This window comes from Populus trichocarpa, chromosome 15 (assembly GCF_000002775.5).
Source record: "Populus trichocarpa isolate Nisqually-1 chromosome 15, P.trichocarpa_v4.1, whole genome shotgun sequence".
Taxonomy (NCBI): domain Eukaryota; kingdom Viridiplantae; phylum Streptophyta; class Magnoliopsida; order Malpighiales; family Salicaceae; genus Populus; species Populus trichocarpa.
In genome coordinates this window covers 9,093,465-9,119,363 of record NC_037299.2, presented here as the reverse complement: position 1 = coordinate 9,119,363, position 25,899 = coordinate 9,093,465, and the positions used below count along the sequence as shown (strand labels likewise).

General features: G+C 30.5%; 3 protein-coding genes across 3 annotated transcripts; 2 read left to right on the top strand and 1 right to left on the bottom strand.

The window, feature by feature from the left end:
• The first annotated feature begins 487 nt into the window (after positions 1-487).
• On the top strand, positions 488-1,453 carry LOC7462520 ((-)-isopiperitenol/(-)-carveol dehydrogenase, mitochondrial). The gene has a single exon (XM_002322090.4). The coding sequence runs from the start codon at positions 558-560 to the stop codon at positions 1,353-1,355; it is 798 nt and encodes a 265-aa protein (XP_002322126.1). The 5' UTR covers positions 488-557; the 3' UTR covers positions 1,356-1,453.
• Positions 1,454-4,686: 3,233 nt separating this feature from the next.
• Positions 4,687-7,266, top strand: LOC7474840 (uncharacterized). Its single transcript, XM_002322089.4, has 5 exons — positions 4,687-5,142; positions 5,290-5,423; positions 5,907-6,054; positions 6,153-6,259; positions 6,715-7,266. The coding sequence occupies exons 1-5, from the start codon at positions 4,833-4,835 to the stop codon at positions 6,754-6,756; spliced, it is 741 nt and encodes a 246-aa protein (XP_002322125.2). The 5' UTR covers positions 4,687-4,832; the 3' UTR covers positions 6,757-7,266.
• Positions 7,267-17,082: 9,816 nt separating this feature from the next.
• Positions 17,083-19,473, bottom strand: LOC7474839 (homeobox-leucine zipper protein HAT5). Its single transcript, XM_002321494.4, has 3 exons — positions 18,815-19,473; positions 17,972-18,366; positions 17,083-17,865 (listed from the first exon to the last, which is right to left on the bottom strand). Exons 1-3 carry the CDS (start codon positions 18,939-18,941, stop codon positions 17,443-17,445), a joined length of 945 nt encoding a protein of 314 aa, XP_002321530.2. The 5' UTR covers positions 18,942-19,473; the 3' UTR covers positions 17,083-17,442.
• Between the last annotated feature and the right edge of the window lie 6,426 nt (positions 19,474-25,899).

The window sequence follows — 25,899 nt, the reverse complement described above, 5'->3', positions numbered from 1 at the left end:
TTTGAAAAAAATAATTTTATTTTTAAATTAATTTTTTATTTTTAAATCTTTTTAATTTGTTAATCCCAAAAATAATTTTTTAAAAATATTATTTTAATTAATTTTTAAATAAAAATATTTTAAAAAGCAATCATTATTACATTCTCAAACATCCTTAACTAGATCTAAGTGTGATATCATTGGAAAATGACATTTCAATATTAAAATTAATTTAATTTATTGGATGAGATCTTATAATAATTTTATATTACGATATTAACCCATCTTTTTAAGCAAGAAATCCCTTGAATTTAAAATTTATATTAAGATTTGAATTTTTGAAAATCTATTTAACATTAATATTATATTTAAAATCCATATTACTTGTTTATACAAGGATTAAGAATAATTTTATATTAATGCCGTTATTCACAATTTACTTAGCATATACTGTATGGCATAATGATCTTTGAAGCATACCCCACTCTTGTTATATATGGAAGTACCTTCATCTTCTTGAAACAAATACAAACGAGTTGTTGCTTTCTTATCTCTATTGTGTGGCACATATATATTCAATGGCAGAAACCTCGTCGACACCGTCCGATAACAATAAGCTAGCAGGCAAAGTGGCAATAATCACAGGCGGCGCAAGTGGAATTGGCGAAGCCACTGCCCGTCTTTTTGCCCAGCACGGTGCTCTTATCGTGGTTATTGCTGATATCCAAGATGAATTAGGCCACCAAGTAGCTACATCAATTGGACAACAGAAGTGTAGCTACATGCACTGTGATGTTACTGATGAAGAGCAAGTGAAGTCATTAGTGGAGTGGACGGTCAAGAATTTTGGTCGGCTCGACATAATGTTCAGCAATGCCGGAATTCTTGGTAGCTCAGATCAGACCATCCTAAATCTTGATCTTTCAGGATTTGACCGTCTATTTGCAATCAATGCACGTGGAATGGCCACCTGCGTTAAGCATGCTGCTCGCGTAATGGTTGAGCACCGCCTGAGAGGAAGCATAGTGTGCACGGCTAGCGTGGCTGCTAGCAATGGAGGCAGAAGGCGAACTGACTACCACATGTCAAAGCACGCCGTGCTAGGGCTGGTAAGATCAGCAAGCATGCAGCTGGGGGTGCACGGCATTAGGGTGAACTGCGTCTCCCCATATGGGCTGGTGACGCCGATGACACTCCACGCGCACAGGAAGGGTGTGGAGGAGCTTGAGAACATGTATGAGACCAATATGAGCTTGAAAGGAGCGGCTTTGACAGCAAAACATGTGGCAGATGCTGTGCTTTTTCTTGCATGCAATGATTCAGAAATGGTCACTGGGCATGATCTTCTGGTTGATGGAGGATATCGAATTCAATGATTATATATATGTGTTCGCTGTTGATTGGCTGATGCAATCGAGTGTTCTCCTAGTCCAGCCAGTATTTTGTTTTAAGCATGGGTTGTGTTGGTGGTTAATTTGTTTTGGTAAGCATCGATTTAAATGGTTTAATTTAGAAGAAAAAAAAGTTCCAATCAAGCTGTTTTTTTTAAAAAAATTGAATCAAATAAAAAAGTTTGGTTTGGTTTAGTTTTGTTTTATATTTGTTAAAATCAAAAAATCTAATTTGAATTAATGAGCGTTTAGCTCTAGTACTATTCTTGAATGACTTTGAATTAATGCATCTTTAGTTTATAATTTATTTTTTCATTTTTGATCTGTTTAGTTTTTTTGTTTCTAAAATCTAAAACTAAAATCAAACCAAACTACATTTTAAAAATATTTTATAAGTTAATTCCCACTTGATTTAAATATTCATCACTTGGCAAAGTTCCACTTGATTTGAGTAGTTGTTAGCCAAATAAGTCTCTCTAGCACATGCTCGTTGTACATCCTTGTGTTTTATGCAGTTTATCTTTCTTAACAGACTAATGGAATACTTTTCTCGTCGTCTATGAGTCTGACCATAAATCCAATTCTTAATGTGACAATATCATTCAAGTATTACAATGCTATTAAGAGCTCACCATTCTTTCAAGAGCTTTCTCATCTAAGATGCCATGTTTATTTTTTGTTCCGACCTAAAAACTACATCTTATTACAGCATAAGTCATTTGCTCTTTGATCAAGAGTCCAACTAGTTATCCACTTTTACCATAGAGGCAACCCATGAACGTCTATCTGTATTTGTCTAATACTCTAAGAATTACAAAGTCATCATGAGCTCACTATTTTACAAGAGTTTGTTTACCTACGATCCTACGCATGCCCTCCACCCCTACTTAGGAGTCATGTCTTGTTACTCTATGAGTTATCTATTTTTCATCAAGAGTAGATGCTATTAATTCTTTACTTTATCATGGAGACAATATCTATAAAAATCAATTCGACATTTGTCTCCACACTCGTCCTAACCAATACTCCACCATTAGCTATACAAACATTGTTATATCCATTCATGTTAAGCCATAACATTGGTTATGGAGAGATTTTTGCTTGAGCTCACATCTGAGCCTTACACCTTTTTATTAAAGGTATCTACGTTCTTTATAATATAATGGTTGCATCCTTCTTCATCGAAGATATCTAAAAGTGACTCTAACACTCTCTCCAAACATGTGTATTATGAGAGAGATCATTGCCATTAATCACAAAGAAATAAAGAGTTGTGGTTTACACCCTTCATAACTTTTATCTTGATTTCTATATGTTCATAGCTTCTTTACCTTCCATTTTAGCACTTGTACCCTTTTACTCAGGATGCTTGGTGACTTTATTCATATTTTCAAACCAAGGTTTTTTCACTTTTTTTTATTAGGAAGTTGCAACTCTTTAACCAAGTGCTCTATAATATCTCATATTTTCATCTTTGCATATATTAGAAATGTCTTTGCTATCATCTTTATTTAGAGAGCATAAGATGCCCATGACTCATTAACTTAGTCTCTATTTTAAGCTTTTTTTGGGAACACATTCTTTTATTGTATTTTTCATGTCAAATGTACCTTTGACACACTTCTTACCTTGTTTTTCAAGTATTAATACTATATTGAATCCTATGAGTACTCCTGTACAATTTTCATGCCCTACAATAATCATAAAATGTCGCCTACTGGGATATGCAACCTATCAATCTAGTTAATTTTCCAATAATCTTTGGTGAATAGAAAATCAAAGCACAAGCTTTTGGATCTTAAAACCCCAATTTCAATTTATTTTTACTCGAAAACACCTCGAAAACATCATAGAAATCTTGATAAACCAATTGCCAACCCTAAAATCACTCCAAAAAACAAAACAAAAAATGAGTAAAAAAAAAACTAAAGGATCCTTATCTATTTTTCCAGTATGTTTATAGAAAAACACCATCTCCACTGAATTTGTCTTGAGAAGATGAACTCATTACACCAATATCAACATTTTAAGTGGTTGGAATGTGGTCATTCGATAATTTTCTTTCTCCTCGAAAATTTCTTGCGACTTTGTTTCTCCTCTCTCAACATTTAGAAATTTAAAAGTGAAGAAAATAAAATTTGATACTAGTATCGAAACGTGAATCTCCACAATAATAGGGACCAAATGATAGAAAATTTAAAATAAAGATTAAACTCAAGTTACATGCAACGAAATCGAAATAGAACATGTGTTTTTATTCTTTATCAAATATAATCCTTATTCTTTTAATTTGTATTTTCAACCCTACTTAAATTACAATTTTGCAAAATCAAAACAGAACCAGTTTTCGAATATCCCTCAAAACTTAGCACATGAGAGGTAATGCAAATTGAAAGGATTACACATAAAAGAAATCATGATACTATAATTAATGAGAATAAAATTGCAATAATTAAAAGTTAGAGGAGCAAAAGAAAAAATTCACATTGTTCATGTGAACAAATGAATCCACAATAAATTGTATCTAAGCGCAAATAGTGATTCATTGATTCATCTTAGTTTATATTCTTAGGAGGAATGGAATTGAATTCGTGTTGTTCTTTTTTGTTTTGTTTTGGAAGAATAAGTTATCATTAAGAACACATAGATAACAAAACTATAATTTAATATATTTATTAATGTAATTTCATAATAAATAAAACCAAATTATTCGCACATGTTATTATAAAAATAAATCTTAAAATAACATACATCTTTTTTAATTTTATTAATAAAGCAATATCAACCACACATGTTCATCAAACACGTATACTTGTAACCACTAGTACAATCATAATCACAACAACTTCAGTTAAAACACTAATTGCAAGGCAAGCTAGAAGCTGCCAGACCTCTTCCAATGGTGGATGTGAAGGCACAGGTCATAAAACAGCGATGGTGACGCTTTTGAACAGGGAATATGCTGCAATTTGCTTTGCGAAATGGACTCTCACTTGGCTTGAAAGTCGTCCAAGAAATTTAAACTGTTAAATGAGATAATAATATATAATTTATATTATTTTCTAATATCTTCTAAGAAATAATTTAATTAGGTAAATAAAAAAACTTGATATTCACTCCACAATAATGGTGTAATATGTCAGAGATTAAATTGTAATTACTTAAATGGAATTACATCGCACAAAGATTTAAATATAATTCCAATTCAATCATCCCATCAAAAGAAACTACTTGATTTCACTCACTGTCGTGAATATATATATATATATATAATCTCAAGTAGCTGGATGCCCCGCCCCTTATCTATTCGATGCCTTTTGGATGCCCCGAAAGGCAAAAGCCTAATATCTCAACGGGCAGCATTCGGCTCCTGAAAAATATAAAAAAGGAATAGTATCAATTTATTAAGGTAATCGGTGAGAGAACCCATCATCTAATCCAAGCAACATAGTACTAAAACAGATGGGAATGCAGGTCAGGGCTAGTTATCATCATCATCAAAATGCTTGTATGCCACCAACATTACCAGTACCATCAACAGCTTTGAGTTTGTGTTCTTCATCTCTCTCTCCCTTTATTCGAAGCAGCGGCAACAAGATTAATTTAGAGAGATTATCTCCTGGTTTAAGTTTTTTTAGTAGCAAAATCACAAGGACTAAACATGGGATTGCGGCATCTAGCAATGTGTCTGCACCACTTTGGGACTCCTGGAAACCTGACAACACCCCTGCGTCTTCACCGTCTTTCAGTGATATCTTTTGGCCCTCTGCAGGTCACTCGCTAATACCTCTTTCCTTTTCTATTTTCAGCCTACCTGATATGCTAATAACTATGTAGGTTTTTGCCCATTTCGTACATGTAATCTGCCAATGCTTCATCTTGTTTGTAAAAATGTACGTGTCTGTGTGAGCTTGAACAGGGGCATTTGCAGCCATGGCAATATTTGGAAAGATGGACCAAATACTGGCGCCAAAAGGGATTTCAATGACAATTGCACCCTTAGGAGCTGTTTCTGCTGTTCTATTTGTCACTCCCTCATCCCCTGGTGCACGGGTCTGTTTTATTTGTTCCTCATAATGCTGCTAATTTCTACTACATGTGTCTTATTTTTCCTGACCAGCAATTTTGCAACCCTAAGCTATACTGAATGAATGTAGGGAGTTCGAGTGACAATATTCTAAATTACCCTGCTTAAGATGATTAAGAAAGTTTGTGATTGAGCTTTAAGATCACCCAAAAGCTTCACCAACAAAAGCTCCATTTTTTACTTGTCCAAGATTGTGCTTTACTATCAATTTTGGAGGAGTCATGTTTTAGTTGTGTTCTTGGCAAATTCTTCAATTTTCCAAAAGATTCTAGAAATCCTTATAAACTAAACCTTCTTTTCTGTATCTATAGAATCAGATTAAAGCCAGAAAGTAGCCTAGCCATTCCATCGAAGATTTTGTAGTGCTGGCTTTATAACTGCTGTGAATGGCAGGGTTTTATGTCTTGAAATGAAAATTTCTAATTCACTTGTTCCTCTACAACTTGCAGAAGTATAATATGTTCATGGCTCAGATAGGTTGCGCAGCCATTGGTGTCATTGCATTCTCACTATTTGGGCCCAGTTGGCTAGCTAGAAGTGTTGCCCTTGCTGCTTCCATTGCTTTCATGGTCTATACACGTTCCACCCATCCACCAGGTAGAGTATAAACTCCATTGTTTTTGTTTTTTTTCATGGACCAAGTTTTCATTCCTTTGCCTGATACTAAAATGCAAGTAATACAAATTGATTTACAGCTGCAAGTTTGCCACTTTTGTTCATTGATGGAGCTAGGTTTCACCACTTGAATTTTTGGTATGCTTTGTTCCCTGGTGCTGCTGGATGCATCATCCTTTGTTTGATTGTAAGTTGCTCTCTTTACTACTCTTCCTCAAACACCGTGTTCTTGCATAAAATCCGGGAAAGAAAACAAAGGAAACAGAGAGAAAAGGGTGTTTGAAAATACTGCGATTACTCTTACAATCACTTACTCTTTAGATTCAAAACTTTCATCTTTTTGCTATTTTCTCCTGGCTATTAAAGCAACATAAATTTGCCATCTCTTGGAGAGCTATGCTTAAGTTTGACTGCACTGAAATACTGTGCCTTAGTTTGAAGGATATTTTAAAATAGATTATAGCTTGAAGGTTTTATCATCGCAATCTTCTTAGAGGCGTTTACAGCAGTAATATTTCTGACTTGAGAAAATATCCGTCATAAATCAATATGCCGATGCCAGTGTCGATTCCTAGTTCTTAATTTGCTGGTAGCTGATGACTTACAGTCCTCGATTTCTTCTGTTTTCATCAAATGTTACAGCAAGAGATTGTGTGCTATTTGAAGGACAACCTCAAATTTTAATCTCCGTATGTGCAACTTCAGTAAGATTCGAGGTGATTGATGATCTTTATCAGCAAAATCAATTCTTGAGAAGAGAGCTCTACACCCTTATGACCTCAAGCTCCAGCTTCTTGATGTCAAAGATTGACACAAGAGTGTGTAGTAAGCAACATCAGAACAGCTATCAGAACAACTTCTGAGAAAGATCAAGTGGGGAAAAAATTGGGAGATTAGCTCTTACAATGGTAATGGATTACACAACGAAGCATATAATTTAATTGCTCTCTTTTTAAGCTAACAAGAGCATAGTTTACAATGAACTGCTTGCTAGAAATGGTCAGCACACAGACATTTCCCTAAGATTTGTGTATGTCAGCATTCCTTCCCATTAAGTTCTATAGCCCTTTGGCCCCTACTAAATAACAGAAGAAAAGTTCCATCATTGGATCAAAACTATACTCAATTGAAGTTGATAACATGTAAAACGCAGTCTTGATCTTAAAAATAGAAGATTCCTTCTTGTTATATTCATTCCTTGCATGCCCGTTTTAGTTGAATGCTTGTCGATATTGTATAAAAAACAATCCATTTTAATTTCCCTCAAATTTTACTAGGTGTGCTAATTTTTGTTGTCACAATACAAGTTTTAAAAATTTCTAAATTCATTTTTCTGTTGTTTTGAGAAAAAAATGTAAAAATAAATGTAAAGGGAAAAAAGAAGAAGAGAAATAACTACAACTATTACTTCGTTTGGTATTGCGTTCCAATAGAGTTCGGGTAAAATTTAAATTTTTTTTGTTTTAATTTTTGTTTTAATATTTTTAGATTGTTTTGATATGCTAATATTAAAAAATAAAAAAATATATTATTATGATGTATTTTCAAGTAAAAAACACTTGAAAAAGCAAACGTTATCAAATTCTCAAACACCTCCATTGCTAAAATAAAATAAAATTCCTGCATTTGTTGAAATGTATTATTGAACTTTTTTTCTAAATTTGATTATTATGCACACATGCACATAACAAGTTATAAATAAATAGATTTATGTACCTTTAAAATGGTTGACTCTGTTGATGACCATTCACAATCAATTCTAACATAGCAAACATGGCATGTGCTTCTAAGCCCACTAGAACCACTGCTAAATGATTGTCATGCAACACATGGCTATAATAGATTGTCGGATGATCGGAGGTCAAACTACCACTTGCTGCAGATTTTGTTGGATAACATTTTCGAATTAAACTTTTTGAGAAATTAGAAGAAAAAACCACAGCATTAATAATAATAATAATAATAATAATACTATACGCTCACAATAGCATGACATATTCATGAAAATTGCTAATCTTGAATTTAAAAGGAAAAGATAATCAGTACAAGTTGGGTTTTTATTTGATTTGTTTGGCAAACCAAAGAATAATCATAAATTAATGTTACTCTTAGTTTTAAAATCCAGCTTGAATCATGATTGAACAAATCAATTGTTTTTAATTTTTTTTCAATTTAAAATAGCATCATTTTAGATATATATAAAAAAACAATATCATTTAAAAAAAATTAATTGAATCTCACATAAGTTTTGATCAGGTCACCTGGATCACGGGTTAACCTAATAGGTCTTTTAAGTTTGATAAGGTCAACTTCATGGATAGTTTTATAGTAAACTATGTCTAGTTCATGTCTTAAGTTTGTAGGTCAGCAAATTGATTTGCTAGGCCCTTTCTCGTCTTACAACTATAGTTTTACCAAGATCTAGTGTGAAGGCAATGAGGGGTTCATCCACCTCATCATCTTATCCAATATTTTCATTTGTAAAAGGGATTTCTATATATTTAGAAACCTTAAAATACAAATTTATTGTCATTCTCAAACACACTTAGTATTTTGTAATTATATTTTTCAATTTAATTCATATATTGAAATTTTAGGCTTTATTTTATGATTGCTATGGTTTTATTTAAGGAATTTATTTTATGATATTATGTTAGGGAATTTAGGACTAAGATTCAACACGCACTATCACGAACAATCCAATTCACTAAAAAAAAATAACAAAGATTAATAAAGAGATGACAAGATTTAACATAGTTTAACAATATTTTACCTATATCCACAACACGAGAGTAATTATTCCTTTCAACGAGAGAAATTAGTACATGAAAATGATAGTGATTTTAATATTCAAAATTCAATCCCAAATTCCCTTGTACACCAACCATAACACTCAAATAAAACATCTTATCCCTTGAGGTTTTTTATATCCTAAAACCATCCATTTATAATAGCAAAAACACTTGGTGAGCAAAAAAGGAACAATCTTGGTGAACAAATCTACAAAGCTCGGAGGCTACTCCACTCTTCCTTAGTCCTCATTCTATTTATTTGGCCATTACTCCGAGGAAAGAAAGATCTACATCACCAATAAATCTCCACCGTGGTGAAGTTTTAGCCTTGTAACTTCACCTACTTCCTTAGTCCTCATTATATTTATTTGAAAGATTTAGTGAGTTCACCTACTAGCTACACATTACTTGAATCAGTAAATAATCTTGAAAAAATATGGCCAATGCTTGTGTAAAATTATCACTAGTTAACTTTACCTTTTAACTTCATAAAGAGATCTCAATCAATCATATCTCTCAGTAGGAACTTTCTCCTCACACTATCCTGAAACCTAAGAATGCAAAATTCTTGTCTCTTTATCAATCATGAAATAACAAAGATGATTGTTAGGGAATACGAAACTAAGATTCAATACACACTACCATGAACAATCCAATTTAATGGAAAGAAAATTAACGAATATGAATAAAGAGTTGACATACAAGATTTTAACATAGTTCGGCAAAACTATATCTATATCCACAACCCAAATGTAATCCTTCTTTTCTCTCAGATAAATTAGTACAAGAATATAATTATGATCTTTATGTCTAATATTTATTCCCAAAATCCCTTATACATCCACTTTTATACTAAAAAGAACTCTCGATTTTTATATTTTTTACACCCTAAAACTACTCGTCTTCCCACTTATTTATAATGGCAAAAACACTTGGTGAGCAACGAAGTAACTACCTTGATGAACAAATTTAGAAAGCTTGAAGGCTACTCCACTCTTCATTGGTGTTTATTTTATTTACTTGGACATTACTTCAAGGAAGAAAAATGAGCCAAGTCACCAATAAATCTCTATCTTGGTGAGTTTTTAGCTTTTTAGAAATTTATTAACTCTACCAACTTGCAAATCTTGTAAAACAAAAAATAAAAATAACCATTGGTGTATTTTATTTACTCTCACCTCATTAAGTATACATCTAATCATTTGATATTTCATTTGAAAATGCATCAAAATAATTTTTTTTATTTTTTAAAATTTATTTTGATATCAGCACATTAAAATTATATAAAAAAATTAATTTAAAGCAAAAAATATCAAAATGTTTCAAAAATTTGATTCAACTACGAGGCCAAACACCCCTTTCATCTTCAAAAGTATAAACAGACTTATAAGTATGTGAAGTTTTTAGGTAAAAGGACTACTAAGAAATAACTTCTCATGATAGAATTAAAAGAAGTCGCCACTTAAATTTAAGGAAAAAGTTTCTTTAAGAAAATAGTTTCTCATATATATATATATATATATATATATATATATATATATATATATATATTGTTTATTGCAAGATTATAAAATACATTACTATAATTTATTTTTAAAAAAAAGTTTGTTTTATAGAAAAAGAAAACAATCGCAAAACCAAATCATTGTAAAAAAAAAAATACATAATTCATCAAAAAGTAGAAAATAATAATTAATGTTTATTTCTCATCCTATATATTTGAAGTTCTTAAGAGTATTTAACTAGAAAATACATACCTTTTATTCTATTATAATTTACAATCTTACCACTAATTATTTGGGAAAGGAAAATTTAAGAAAAAAGACATAAGAAGATATGAAAATAATTATTTGAGGATCGTGACCTTGTTCTCCCACTCTTTCTTCAAGGGGAAGGTTCTAGGCCACTAATTATTTGGTGGAGGTGGTCGGCTAGTAGTCATGCTGGTGGCTTATGGTGGAGTTGTCAGTGGAGAAGCTGCGACGAGGTGGTTGGTGGCTGTAGAAGCCGAGGTTGCGATGGTAAAGGAAGTGGCAGAAAAACTGGGGGAGAATGCTAGTTTTTCTCAAAGTTTGGCCTCTGATTTCTTGATGCTCATTGTCTGGAATCCACCCTTATTTATAGGAGGTGGAAGAGAGATATTTTGTCTTTATTGAGGACAAATCATGACCCTTGATTCAAACAGAAAGGATCTCAACCGTTGGCTTAAAGGTGTCATCATGACCTGTAAAAATTGTTGCAGAAAGGCATTTTGAGGCGGCGTCGTGGCGGCTGTAAGGGCAATCAACCAGTGAGATTTACATTGGGGTGTAGTACAATATTAGGTCATCATGGTGGTATATGGGTTGTTTGGTTTGGTTGAGAGATGAAGCATTAAATGCCCTTAAAAAGTAGCTACTCGAGCAGTTTTTTCAAGCAAAAAGAAAAAGATAAACAGTAACAGACGACACATCATCTAGTTTTTTTTTAATCTTCAAAACGACGCCATTTTAGTTTTATTTTAGGAATTTGATCAAAGTTCAATTTAGTTCTTTGACTCTTAAATGCGTATCTAATTGGCCTAAAACTTTTAATTTCATGCAATTTTGCCCCTGCTGAACTTCAATATCAACTCTGAATTTCAGCATCTTTTTCAAAAAGATCCCTGATTTTGGATATATGCAAATTGACCCTCAATTAACCATCAAACTTTCAATTTTTTTTTAATTTTACTCTTGCCTTCAATCAAATTAAGTCCCTAGAATTCGACACCTTTTCCAAAAAGGTTCTTGACTGTGAATTTTTTTCAATTTAACTCCTAATTGACCTTAAACTTTGAATTTCTTATAATTTTACCCTTTATTTGAACCAATTAAGTTTGATCTTCTAAAATTTTAATCTTCTCAATTAAATCAAAGTTAGACTCCCAAACTTAATTTTTCACCAATTAAGTCCTTAATAAAATTAATTTGACCCATTTAAAGTATAATTAAGTCTTTACACTTAATTAAATTCCTTAATTTTAACCCAAATTAATTCTTAAACATAATTAAACTTTTAATTTGGCCCATGATTAAATCAAATTTGTCCAATAATCATTTAATTTGACCTTGAATCTATATTGTCTCTCTAGTTTTTGGTACAATAAGGTAATTAAGCTTCTAATTCCATCCAAAATTGCATCTTGATTTTTTTGTATGTTTGAAATCCTCTTTAGCCTCCTTTTTTCAAATCACCAATCTTCTTTCTATTATCATTTTATTTTTTATTTTAAAAGAAAAAAGGGTCTTGGATGAGTGCTAAGATAATTCAGAAATTTTTTTAATACTCTTTGTTTTTGCTCGTAGATTCTTTTTACTCTAAAATATTAAGTGTTATTATCCTAAATTTATTGGACCTCGTTTAAAAGTGTAACTAGCCATGAAAAAGTTATTTAATTTCTATTAGCATCCTTCATTTTTATTTTAAACCTTTTTATTTCTAACCAAATGACTACTAAAATGAAATGAATTGTTGAATTACCATCTCCATCCGAATCACAACACAACACAACACAACGGAACGGAGTAGTGTAGACTGTGTAGCAGTAATTCATCGATCACCGGCGAATAAGTAACATTTTTATTCGATTTTTTATTTTTTAATTCACAAGTCTGAAATCGTCACACACAATGAGACAGCAACACCTGGTAGGCACGTGTGGTGTGGCCCCCAAAAAAGGAGGAGCTGTAATGTAACGTGTGGCGTTATCGTGGTAGTTAGAAAGAAAGGAGGAAAGAAAACCATAGACAGATGCGTGCTGTCACTGTCATGGACGCTTCTCCTCTCTCTCTGCCCCCATTAACCCAAGGGTCCCACTTCACATACATCCCTCCATGCACTCCCTGCTTATCTGTATTGTACTATTGCTATAACGTGCCTGGAGATCGGTATTATTTTCTTATATTAAAAATGTTCTTATTTAGTTTACATGTTAATTAATACAAAGTCTTTTTTAATTATTTTAAAGTTACATTATTCATTATTTATATCAATTTTATATAATTTAGAAGTCTATTTAAAAATATAATTATTATTACTTTTCACATAAAAATATATTAAAATAATATTTTTTTTATTTTTTAAAAATTATTATTAATATTAGAGAATCAAAATGATTTAAAAACATTAAAAAAATATTAATTTAAATAAAAAAATAAAATAAAAATTAAATTTTTTTAAAAATACTTTTAAAACATAAAATACAAAGAGAAACTCTCAAACATTAACCATGATTTTTGCACTAAATAAACTATAAAAAGTCCTTTAATTGCCGGAAAAATCAATAAAATTACCTGCCGAACAAAACTTTAGAAAAAAATATCAGTGATGGGTTCCTTTATTCTTTTGACCCTGATCATCAGCCAGTAGATCACACGCCACGTGTCCCCAAGATGTCCACGTCTGTGGGGACCAGCAGAGGGATGGTTCCAAACGCCAAATGGGGTTGTTGCTTAGTGGACGCTGTCTTTGATAGTGATGCTCCTGCTCAACGGCATCACAACCGTACATGTGGATGGAATCTGTCGAAAGCCCACCGGTGGGGGTCGTAGATGGTCGGTAGGAAACCTGGAAGGGGGGCCCACTCTTCGAGAGAATATAATAAATACACCTGGCAATCTGAAAGCTTTCGATAATGTTTTGAGATTTGGTTTTAAATATTTTATTTTCACTTTGTAATATAGAATTAATAAGTGCAATCTGTTGTATTGTATCCATGCCAAATTGACATTAAATTAACAACAGAAGTAAATAAATTTATCTGATTGGTTGGATTGCTGTTTATATATAATTTAATAAAACAAAAGCAAGTGGAACAAGCACCAATGCTTTGACTTTTCTAAACAAAGAAGTTGACGTCCAAAATCTGCCAACTCCTTGCTATCACTAGTGACTTTAAAGAAAACAAATTAATAATTTAATAAGTCACTAGTAATAAAAACTTGAAATTAGAAGATTTGTTTTTTTTTATAATTCCAAGTTTGAGCTTTATAATTACTAATATAATGGCTACTGAAAATTTACATAATCGTTAATTTTAAGACCTGTAAAATTAATTAAGATGCGCACAAACTAACCCAAACACTCACAATAATAATAATAATAATAATAATAATAATAATAATAAAGAAAAGTCAAGAGACTCATTTGCTATTTACAATTTGCATAGAAAATCCATTAACCCGTTTCTCATGTGGATAGAAAGATAAATACCTTAATCATTTTTTTATATAAATAAATAAATAGTGTATTTCAAGTAAGCTTACACGCATCATTAAATTAGAATTTTATATTTTAAATAAAATTTATACCCTGTATTTTGTGGCTATCAGTATTAATAAACAAAGAAAATTAAACTGAAAATTAAAATCACGTAAATAACATACCTTTTGATCCTAATTAATCTTTTGTTCTACCCCTATTATTTTCTCATCTCTCACCTCACAAATTGTTGCATACAAACTCACTCACTTTTTTCAAATATTCGAATATATCCTTTTATTTTAGATTAAAGATATTCCGGTTTTTATATAATAAATTTAATCTAATTATTCTATTGGATTTAAAACAGCTATCTTTATCAAAAAATTTTAAAAAATCATTGTATATATATATGCACAACTCGTCAAGAAATTTAAAATTCAAATAGTTAAAATGAAAATGCATCCTTTAATTATATTAAAATATGAATTAGTTCCTCTGTGATCTCATGTTCGAGTCATGTGGTTGCTCATATGATGGCCATTAGAGACTTACATGGTCGTTAACTTCAGGACCCGTGGAATTAATTGATGTGCACACAAACTGGTCTGGATACCCACATTAAACTAAAAAAAAATATGAATTAGTTGGTTGGAAAATAGTAGTAAAACACGTGCGCACTAAGTCCTTCCTCTCAAGAAATTTGAAGAAAAGTCTCGCTTTCTATGGATTCGACTTTAGTTGGTATCAAATTTTAAGGTGCTCAGCCCGAAGATAAGCGTGGATAAATAAATAAATAAATAAATAAAATATTGTTGAGTGACGCTGTTGAATTTCTCAATGAGGTGGCACGAAATTCTCCACCATGAAACTTAGACCTCCACGCAACTACTCCTCTACAGAAACTTTTCCGTTACTGATTCTCAAATAAAGATGCTCCGAATTTACGAAATTATATCATAGAGGTTACTTTTCCCTCAATTACGATCATGACCCGATCTTTAACGTCCTTTTTTTCTGACTAGAAAAAACAGGTAGGGCACTTTACACGTGCTAATGGCAAAGGTGAGACAAGCTATTTAGACCAGCACTCGTGTGAGTAGTCCCAAATCCACATGCCCTTATTTTCTTCCTCCATGCCCAAAGCCCTAGCCATTAAAATTAACCTGAAGAGTGTTGAGTTAGCTAGCAATTAATATACTTTTATTAATAGTTTAAATCTCTAAATTAAAATTAATAATAAAATGGTAGAGAATTCGATTTCTGCCACTTTATCGGGTAAAGCCTAAAGGTAAATAATTTCCATTCCTTTTACAAACACAATATCCATCCATGAAGACTTGGAAGTTTGTTAAAGATGATTTTTTTTAATTTTTTTTTATTTAGAAATGTATTAAAATAATATTTTTTATTTTTAAAAATTATTTTTTATATTAGTACATTAAAACGATCTAAAAATATATAAAAAAACACGTGTTTCTAATTGCTCAATCATCCAAGTTAAAAAGTTTTAGAACGTGTTTCAAAAGTGTTTTTGAAAAAAAATAATTTTTTTATTTACTTCAAATTATTTTTTTATATTTCTAAATCGTTTTAATATAATGATATTAAAAATAATTTTTTAAAAATAAAAAATATTATTTTAATAAATTTTTAAATAAAAAACACTTTAAATACCATACACATGAATATTTTTAAATAACAAACATTTTAAAGACCACACTATGAGGCATTACAGCTCTGATTAAGAGGGTGTTTGTTTACGCGATATTTTTATCTTTTAAAGCAAACCGCGTAAACTATGTGTTTGGTAACATGAAAAAAACAATTTACTGTTTGGTTGGACCCATAATTTTTTTTCTCAAACCGCCATTTCGCACACAGCAGCTGAGAGCTGCTTCTCGTGTAATTCACCTAGGCACTATTCACAGCAGCGCCCATTCCAGGTGAATTAATTCACCTGGCAACGCGAGAAGCATTTACCTGGCATTGTTCACGTGAACAGTGCCAGGTGAAAAAAAATTAATTTTTTTAAAATTCTGTTTTACTCGAAAAACTAGTGTTTAATATTATTTAATAACACTACATAAATTAGAAAAATATCGCATGATGACGTAACATTTGTGGAATTTGATTGCAATTCCAATTTTGTTTCTGATGATATTTTACCTAATTTTGTTGCACGCTCAAAAAACCATGAAAACTATAGTTATTATCAGATGAATTTCATATGAGATGAAATTGTAGATAAGTTAATGGAATAATAAAAAATATTTGATAAAAAATATTATTTATTTAATGATATAATAATGGTAGTTCAATCTACAATATTTAAATAAAAACCATCAATATTAATATATATCTTTTTTAGTTATTTTATAACCTCAATTTGAAAAGCATGTTTAACCAAATACATTAAACTACTTTTTATTCAACCTCAATTCCAACCACAGTTTTAACTAAACATATATAAATATCAAACCAACCTCAACCAAAAGTATTTTTTTATAAAATAATTTTTTTCAAACTACAACCACAAAAGCTATATTGCAGTTACTTTTCAAAGTACTTTTCACTCAAAAAATATTAAAAAAATATTTTTTTTATTTTTTAAAAATTATTTTTAATATCAGTGAATCAAAATATGTAAAAACACTAAAATAATATTAATTTAAAATAAAAAAATAAAAAAAATTAATTTTTTTTTAAATATTTTTAAAACATAAAAACAAATAATTCCTTAAACATGATGTCTTGATGCGGCAATAACTAAGATTTAATTAGAGTCTCGCGGGAACAGTATAAGCAGAGTTCAGGACGGGGAACAAGTACCGTATCCACTGACAGATTTGATTTGTTTTTCTGTTCATATCTTTTTGTGCATAAGATTTATATCCAAAAGAGAACAGAACAAAATAAAAAATAAAAATAAAAATCTTGCCAATTAAAGAGAATCATGTCTCTCTGCTGACTTGAACATGAACACAACACATTTAAGTTCTGTAAGGTCACCAGGAGTGGATTAATCAACGAGCTAAGCGTGGAAATCAAGGAACAGTTTTCGAATACAAGAGATGACCTTCCCATACAAACTTTTTAAGGAAATTTAGTTACAACAGGTTCTGAAAGTTCCATCTAGTTTAGGGGAAAAAAAAAAGGAAAAAAAAAAGGGACCCCAGACACAGCCAAGATTACAAACGGGGCAAAGATCATCATCATTTCCAATTACAACCAGGAGAACCCACCCCAGCACCACAGATCTGGGCTGGGGTGCCGTGAGTGGATTTATTGCTTTAATGCATAAGAAGCTGCAAGTAAACAAGAAGAATAACAAACGATGATATATACCAAGTGTAACTTAGTATGACCAGGACCAAAAGGCATGATCTTCAAAACTTGCAGGCGGGTCAGAGTAATCGTCATCTTCAAGCTTCGGAAAGACGTATGGAGGCAATAAGCTCTTGCTAAAGTTATCTTCTTCATCTTGTGACAAATCTGATTGATCGGGTTCGAAAACATATGAAGAATCTCCTGCCTCTAAGAGTGAGGAATGCACCCCATCAGCGTAATGTGGGCTGTCTGAATCAAATATGTCGCTTTTGGCTGAGCTGATATCTTCCTGCTTACAGGCCACTGTTGAGATTTTCGACACTTCACCCTCGGAAGCTGAATCAGCTATAGCCCTTTTAGGTGGCTCTTGCGATAATGCATCTTTATCAGACAATTCTGAGATTCCCTTCTCTTTCTCTTTGAGGAGCAACTTGTCGGTGAGAAGATTAACCTGAAAACAATTAAACCATTGCTCGATCTTATTTCCCTTCTATACTAGAGATACGTATGGCAGCAAGGATGTTGAATTCTCTAAAAAAAGGATGGTGTTTATTTACCTCAGCTTTTAGTTTCTCCTTCTCCTTGAGGAGGTTGTCATAGTCAGCCTTAAGGCTATTGTAGCTAGATTGCAAAACGTCATAATCCTTTTCCAGCTGTTTAGTCTTCCATCTTGCTCGGCGGTTTTGAAACCATATAGCAACCTGACGCGGCTGAAGGCCAAGATCCTTTGCAAGCTGGATTTTCCTTTCAGGTTCAAGCTTGTTCTCAAGCTCAAAACTCTTTTCAAGAAACTGAACTTGATCAACAGTAAGTCTCCTCTTCTTTTCAGGTTGATGAAAATATTCATCCAGATCATCGTCTCCATTGTCTTCGTGATCAAACGAGCGGAAAAAAGGCCTGGTTGATCCGTTTGCTTGATGAACATCTTCAAAACTCATCATGGATCTTGAACCTAAATTATTGACACACGATAATTAGAAGATCGTATTTCAATCAATCACAATAACAACACACACCAATTAGCAATCATTTCTGCGGCAGTATCACTTGCTTTCGATCTTACGGTTTGGTTGTTTTCATTTCGCTCTTATTGATCGATATTGAATAATTGCGACACATGGTTGAATGTGTTCTTATCTGATAATTTCTCAGGAAAAAGAAGAAGAAGAAGAAAGGTTCCATTGAATATATGTATATAGGAGATAAATTAGAGAAATCTGATTTGATAATTTGAGCAAATACAAAATTATCCTAGATAAAGAAAACCAATAATCAAATTACAAGTATAGACAGGATGGTTCAAAAGACCAGATTTTTTTACTTCACTAATTGTGTGATGATTTTTCCATTGAAAACAACTCAGCAGGAAAAAGAGATAGAACCAGGGTTAGAAAGAATACCAAGAAAAGAAGGAGAAGAGCCAGAAAGGAAAAAAGATTCAAGAGGTTGTGAAGCAGCACAAGGGCCTCTTTGGCTTTGAAGCAAAACAGACAAATTGGAATTAGAACCACCGGTACCACCCGCCATGCTTTTGTAAAACTGTTTCCTGCTGATACAGATTTGATCAAGCTGCCATCACAGCTATATGCTTATATATCTGGTCAAAAAAAGAAAAAACGAAAGACCCAGATTCCAGAACTGAATGATCTCTATCTCTTTTTTTCTTGTCTTTATATATCAGTCTTACGATTTGTGGCGAAAGAAACTGGTGATGATGATTTCTGTGATGTGGGAAGTGTGGGAGCACCGGGAGCAGCTCACACCCATCACTCAGAAGAAGGAAGTTTTGCTTCAGAAGGAGAGAGAGGGGGAGATATATCTATGTATATGTATGTATATATATAGAGAGAGAAAGAGAGAGGTTTGGGGTGTTTTTCAGAAGGAGAGGTGGTGACAGAGAGTGAAGAAGGAGAAGAAACGATCTGATGGGTTTTCTGTTTTAGGGAGGAGAACGAGAGCTCTGAGAAGAAGGAGAAATGAAATCTGAAAGAAATTCTTCTTTCTGTGCAGAGTTCGATGGGATTATAATAGTCCAGAGACAGGCACGGTGCGATTTTGTACTTACATGTTTGCCCCTCCTCCTTTGTCCAGTAAGCTACTGTTTGATTCAAGGTTGTGAATTCTATACTCTTACGCCTAAAAAAACCAGTATATCTTGTATTATTTTAAAAAATAAAACAATCTTGGAATAAATTTTATCTTATTTTAAATATTCTGAATTTCTTATCAAAATTATATCCCAGATATTCCAGTTTCATTTAATATGTTTTGTTATGTGAATAATATTTTTTGTTTATTTTAAATTGATATATTTTTTTAATTTTATCATTCAACACTTGATTTATTTAAAATTAAATTTTATAATTTATTGCGGTTATCTTAGTCTTATTATATAATTCACTAGTTGATAGGGATTTTTTATTTTTTAATTGATTTTTTTTCAAATTTTATTATTCAACATCTTCAACATTTGGTTAATTATGAATGAGGTTTTGTCATTTGTTTCGATTTGTTTTTTTATTAAGTTATCTCAATCTCATGATCCAGGTCATGAATTTTACGAGTTAATCCGAATAGACTTAGGTCGTTTTATTGTGTCCTTTTTTTAAATTGAATTTTTTATAATTTTATTATTCAAAAATGAGTTTATTAGAAATTGAGTTTTATAATTTATTTTTATTTGTTTTATACGGGGTTATCATGTTTTCATGACTTGGGTCATGGATTTGGAAGGTTAATCTTGGTTGATTTGGTTTAATCCAATATGTTGTCATCTCAATATTTGTTTTTTTTTTAAAAGGGATGTTGTCTTGAGTTTTTTTAGTTAAACTATATTTTTACCAATTGTCCAGGTTGTTTTTGGACCCGTAAAGTCAATCAGATCATATCAAGTCAACTCTCACACGGTTAAAGTTTTTTTTATACTAGAAAAATATTAGCTACACCTGGATTTTTTTTATATTAAAAAAATTGATCTTACTCGCAGCATAGCACGAGCTAATGATCTAGTAGTTACTAAATAAGAATGTTTAAATTTTGAAATTATGTTTAGATACTTGACATTATGTTTGGAATTTAAATTGTATAATTTCAAGTTAATTTATCTCTGGATTTAAATTTAAATTATATATGTTGAATTAATATTTTGAATTATATATATATAAAAACACTACAACCCTGAAATGACACACAAAAATGCTTTGAAACCAAAATGTATCATTTCAACTATTTATAAAAGCTAAAAGGACTTTGAAAAAACATTATAACTCCAGATTCATTTACAATGTTCATTGGAATAATATAATGATAATTTTGTTTCTCCACTAAAAAACCTTAACACTAGCTATCAAGAATATTAAAGTTTTTTTACATCACTCATTAGTTATTATCAAATTGACTAGGAACAAATAAGTCTTTTCACATATTAATTGCATGGTAAAACAATAAAAATACCATTGGAAACAAAAATATTAAAATTGGTGTCAACATGCATTTTTATATTTTCATAATGGTTTTTTTATTATTATAATATCAGCCGAGGGACAATTTGATAGTTGACCTAATATATAAATAATTAAAAAGCACAATGAAACTATTAAAATACCCTTAAAAACAAAATTTTTAAAATTAGAGTCAATAGGCCTTCTCTTCTTTTCACAATGTTTTTTTTTCCTGTTATTACCATGTTAGCTTATGGACAATTTGATATTTGACTATATATATATTCCAAAAAAAGATCAAGCACGTGTACACCACGAAGAGGTGTGTGGGCGATGCTTGAGCACTTCCGACGGTGCTTGTAGCGCCTCTTAGCATCCAAAAATACCCTTTTATCATGTCATTAGAAGCGACGCTGTGTTCTTGTCCATGTAAAGCGGCACATGTCAGCATTGATAGTCTGGTTTGTCACCGGTAGGCCTTTTTTTCTTCTTTTCTATCTCCTCCCTAAAAAATTACAACTTGATCATCTTTGTTGTTGATATTATAACTTCAGTTTTTATTTTTTTTATTTTTTTTAGTTTTTGTTCTTGACCTTTTTTGTAGAAGTTTAATTTGTTTTTGATTTCATAATTCAATTCCAATTTACCAAATATCATATTTTTTAATTTTATCTTTATTCTTTTTATTTCTATTTATTTCTTACTCCTTTTATAAAGGTTTTATTTGGTTTAATTTCATCCTTCAATTTAAATTGATGGTATTAAGTTTTTCAATTTGGTCATTGTTTTGATTTCTAATTATTTTTCTTGGTCCTTTTATAAAAGTTATTATTCTTTTCAATTTCACTCTTCAATCAATTTTTTTATATGAATTTTGATTCTCATTCTTTTGATTTCTTTGAGTCTTTTAGCTAAATTGATTTCTTTTTTCAATTTCACCCTTCAATCAAACATAAAATTACTACTTTTCTTTCAATTTTTATCCTTATTCTTTTATTTCTATTTTTTTTTAATTCTTTTATATAATTGAAATTTTTTTTTCAATTTTATCTTTCAATATTTGATTGATTAGAAATTGAACTTTATAGTTTTTTGAGATAGGGTGCCTTAGGTAATGACCCAATTACGAGTTTAAAAGGTAAACATTTTTTTAAAAAAGAGCTTTCTAATTCTCTTTATTTTTTAATGGGTTTTCAAAACTCATGATCTGGATCGCGGGTTCGGCGGGATATCCCAGGATGGCTCAACCCTGATTACTGTTAATATAGGTTTGTTATGCTAACTTGGATTGACCAATACCAATTTGTTTCTGTCCTTTTCTACCCCATTTTATTATTTTATATTTACTGGGATGTGAATTGAGATATATTGTTTGTATTTTTTTTGAAAAAAAATATTTTTTTTTCCGGATTATTCTAATCACTTTTTTTTTTAAACTTGATTTATCTATTATAGTTTTTTTTTCTTTTTATTTTTTTATCTAATTAAAATAAAATCAGTTTGTTCGACCTAATAAGATTTATGACCTAAGTCACATATTATTATTTTTTTAAATTACACTTGTGATACCTAAATATTATTTTTTTATACAAAAAAAAAAAAATAGTTCGTCACGGGCACCAACGATATTACACAACAAAAGATGAAGACAAAGTTTTGTATGATAATTTTATATGTTACAGAAGAAATATTTATGTATTATATTTAATTGACTAGAGACAAGACAAAATAAATTGTAGAAAAATTTATTTTACTCTTTATATTTATCATCAAATTTAAAATGTTCCAAACAATAAATAAACATTATTATTGTCACTTTAGTTTATAACAAATATTACTTTTTTATTAACTAACTTAAAATAGTAATCTCTCAACTCATCAAAATAATGTTGTAAAAAGATTTGTAATCATCTTAAAAAACATAATCCATTTTTAACATGATAATATAATTAAATTATGATTTACTCCTTCATTAAATTTTTTTTTAATATATTTAATAATAAAATAAATAAACCAATCATATATAAAATAAAATATTTTCAGCAATACAAAGTTAAAATTTAACATATTTGAAAATACAAGATAATAATTTCATCATAAATACACATTTTTTTATTATTATAAAGTTATTTTTTTATGTAATTGATTTTTTATATTAATTTGATTAAATAAAAAAAAACCAAACTTTTAATACAATTACATTCTTAAAAAGTGTATTTAAAAATTAAAGTATTGATGTATATGAGAGAGAGAGGAAACATATTTGAAATTTAGTAAACCAAGAAAAAAAATTGAAATTATGAAATGTTTAAAGGGATTTTTATTGAAAAAATAAATTAACTTGGTTTTGCAACGTAACTATCAAATGATTTTTTTTCTTGAGATAATAATCAAATATTATCTAAATCTTGTCAAACTTTTGAATTTGTTCTTAGTAACAATATTTTAAAGGCACAACTCATGGTTAGAAGTTGGGATTCTTTCTATTAAATCTTTGATTTAAATTAAAGAAATTTCAAATATTAAGTTTAACAAAAACTAATTAATGCTCAAATGGTAAAATGAAGATACATAATCTAGAAAAGCTATATTTGTAGAAGTATTATGATGTAGTTTCTTCTAAATATAAGTGGATGAAAAAATAATATTTTTCTTATAGGATATATAAAGTAGTGTTTGGTTACTATTATGAGATAAAAAACATAGAAACAGTGGTGATAAAAAATAAATTGTCTTTGAAATAATTTTACAATGAATTTTGATACTTTCAAAACATGAGATATAGCGAGGACATGTCTCTAAAGATAATTTTTATTTTTATTTTTTTATTTTTTGTGTTTTAAGATAGTAATCAAACACTATCTAATAAGCCTACATTTACATATTTTTTATGTTTTAAGATAGTAATCAAACACTATTTAATAAGCCTACATTTACATCTACTTTATACACTGAAAAACCTTTGAGATTAACAAAAATAATTAATTAACCTTTGTGATTTAAAAAATAACAAGTTAATGACCTACACTGATAATTGTTAATTACCATCTTCTTTTTAAAACATCCAAAATTCTTCTTTTATTTTTCTTATTAGCCTCTCTTTTTGTCTCTTTCCTTTTATTTATTTCTCTCATATATTTCATGTTTTCTCTTCCTGCAATTTGGACTCCTAGCTCTTCAAAGGAAAGAGCATTAACTAGTTTTTGTTAATTAGAGGATTTCTAGTCGGCAAGACTTGAGTAACGGGTCAAAATGGTCCTAACTTTTGATCCCACCATTGGATCGCGTTTTTTTTTATGCACGAGTTTCCGTAGGTCCTATTCCTTGGGGTAGCTATGAAATCGCTACTCGAAGACGAGGAGTTCTGGTCGGCAAGACTTAAGTAACGGGTCAAAAGGGCCATAACTTTTGATCCGACCGTTGGATCGTGCTTTTTTTTTTGCACGAGTTTTCGTAGGTCGTTTTCCTTGGGGTAGCTATGAAATCATTACTCGAAGACGAGGAGTTCTGGTCGGCAAGACTTAAGTAACGGGTCAAAAGGGCCATAACTTTTGATCCGACCGTTGGATCGCGCTTCGTTTTTTTTGCATGAGTTTCTATAGGTCCTATTCCTTGGGGTAGCTATGAAATCTCTACTCAAAGATGAGGAGTTCTGGTGGCCAAGATTTCAGTAACGGGTCAAAAGGGCCAAAACTTTTGATCCGACCGTTGGATCGCGCTTACACTTCAATATCTAATATACCTACTTGTATGGTCACATATAGATCTTCTTCCTTTTCTGAGAGAACACCCATTATTAATTTCAAATCTTTGCAACATTTCTGTGTAAATCCCAAGATTTGATGAGTAATTGGACGGGGATTTGATGCCTTGATATATAAGAATTTTTAAACCAACAATCAGAGTCATTAATTATAGTCAATAAAAAAAATCTATAGGCCACTGTAAGTTTATATGGTCATTAATTTCAGGATCTGTGGGATTAGTTGAGGTACGTGCAAACTAACCCGGATATCTACTTTAATAAAAAAAAAACTGTACTCCTTTCTCTTAGAAAAATATTATAAATCCTATATTTTTACAAGAGAGAGTATAATTCCAGTATATCAAATAATTTCTTCTACGATCGAAAATAAGAAAAGGATAAGATACTAATAGAAGAGTGTTAAGATGGAGGCGTCGTAGATGACGAGGCAGATGAAGGCGAAGGTAAAAAACAAAGGAATCCTGTCCAAATCAAAGTCGCTTTCCAGTGGAGGTGGACTTGTCCTCTACTTCGTGATGTCGTTGGGCATGCGAAAATAGATGATTTTGAGTAGTCTTTTACAACTAAATAAAAATTTATTTTTAATATATTATTATATTGATAATTTAATAGATATATTTATGGATAAAAAAGGTAAATAAAGATTTAAAAAGAGATCAAGTGGTCAATAAAATAATAATTGATTATAGTTTTTGATGTTAGATCACATTTAAATTTTTATAAGATTTCAGACGTTATTTTTCGTATAATAACAATTACATCGTTATATGAACCATTGGATTTATAAATATCAAAAATCTTGTTGAGACTCCTAGGTTTTGACAATATTTGTGCCTTTTCTTTTTCTTTTCAGATTTCTTACTTATTTTAGATTTATATTTTTTTTCTTTATAATTTCAAGTTTTTGTTTTTTTCTAGCATATTTAAGGTTTTGCAAAAAGACAAATTTCATTATAAATATTTTTATAGAAAATAAATTTATGAATTTAAAGTTTTTTTTACTCATTTAAAATAATTTATATTTTTATTTAATTATTATCTTTAGCATTCGCTTGCATCACCTTCTATTAACCTGGTTCGGCTGCTCCAATCTTTCATTTCTCTAGCATTGGAACACATATTGCGATAAGATAAAATTTTAATTTTTTGGGCTGTGATTGGAAATAAAATTGGCCAAATTTATATAAAATTGGAAACAAAAAGGAGATGGGATAAAGATTAAGATTAAGGGAATTAGCTAAGCTTATCTCTTTTTTATTTTTTAAAACCAACTCTCCAT

Bases quoted from the DNA above. Each gene is read 5' to 3' on its own strand.
- LOC7462520 (XM_002322090.4), top strand. From the start codon at position 558: ATGGCAGAAACCTCGTCGACACCGTCCGATAACAATAAGCTAGCAGGC.
- LOC7474840 (XM_002322089.4), top strand. From the start codon at position 4,833: ATGGGAATGCAGGTCAGGGCTAGTTATCATCATCATCAAAATGCTTGT. The intron at 6,055-6,152 runs GTAGAGTATAAA...ATTGATTTACAG, and splicing joins ACGTTCCACCCATCCACCAG to CTGCAAGTTTGCCACTTTTG. The intron at 6,260-6,714 runs GTAAGTTGCTCT...CAAATGTTACAG, and splicing joins GCATCATCCTTTGTTTGATT to CAAGAGATTGTGTGCTATTT.
- LOC7474839 (XM_002321494.4), bottom strand. From the start codon at position 18,941: ATGGCGGGTGGTACCGGTGGTTCTAATTCCAATTTGTCTGTTTTGCTT. The intron at 18,367-18,814 runs GTATTCTTTCTA...TCAATAATTTAG, and splicing joins CTCTTCTCCTTCTTTTCTTG to GTTCAAGATCCATGATGAGT. The intron at 17,866-17,971 runs GTAAATAAACAC...AATTGTTTTCAG, and splicing joins AGGAGAAACTAAAAGCTGAG to GTTAATCTTCTCACCGACAA.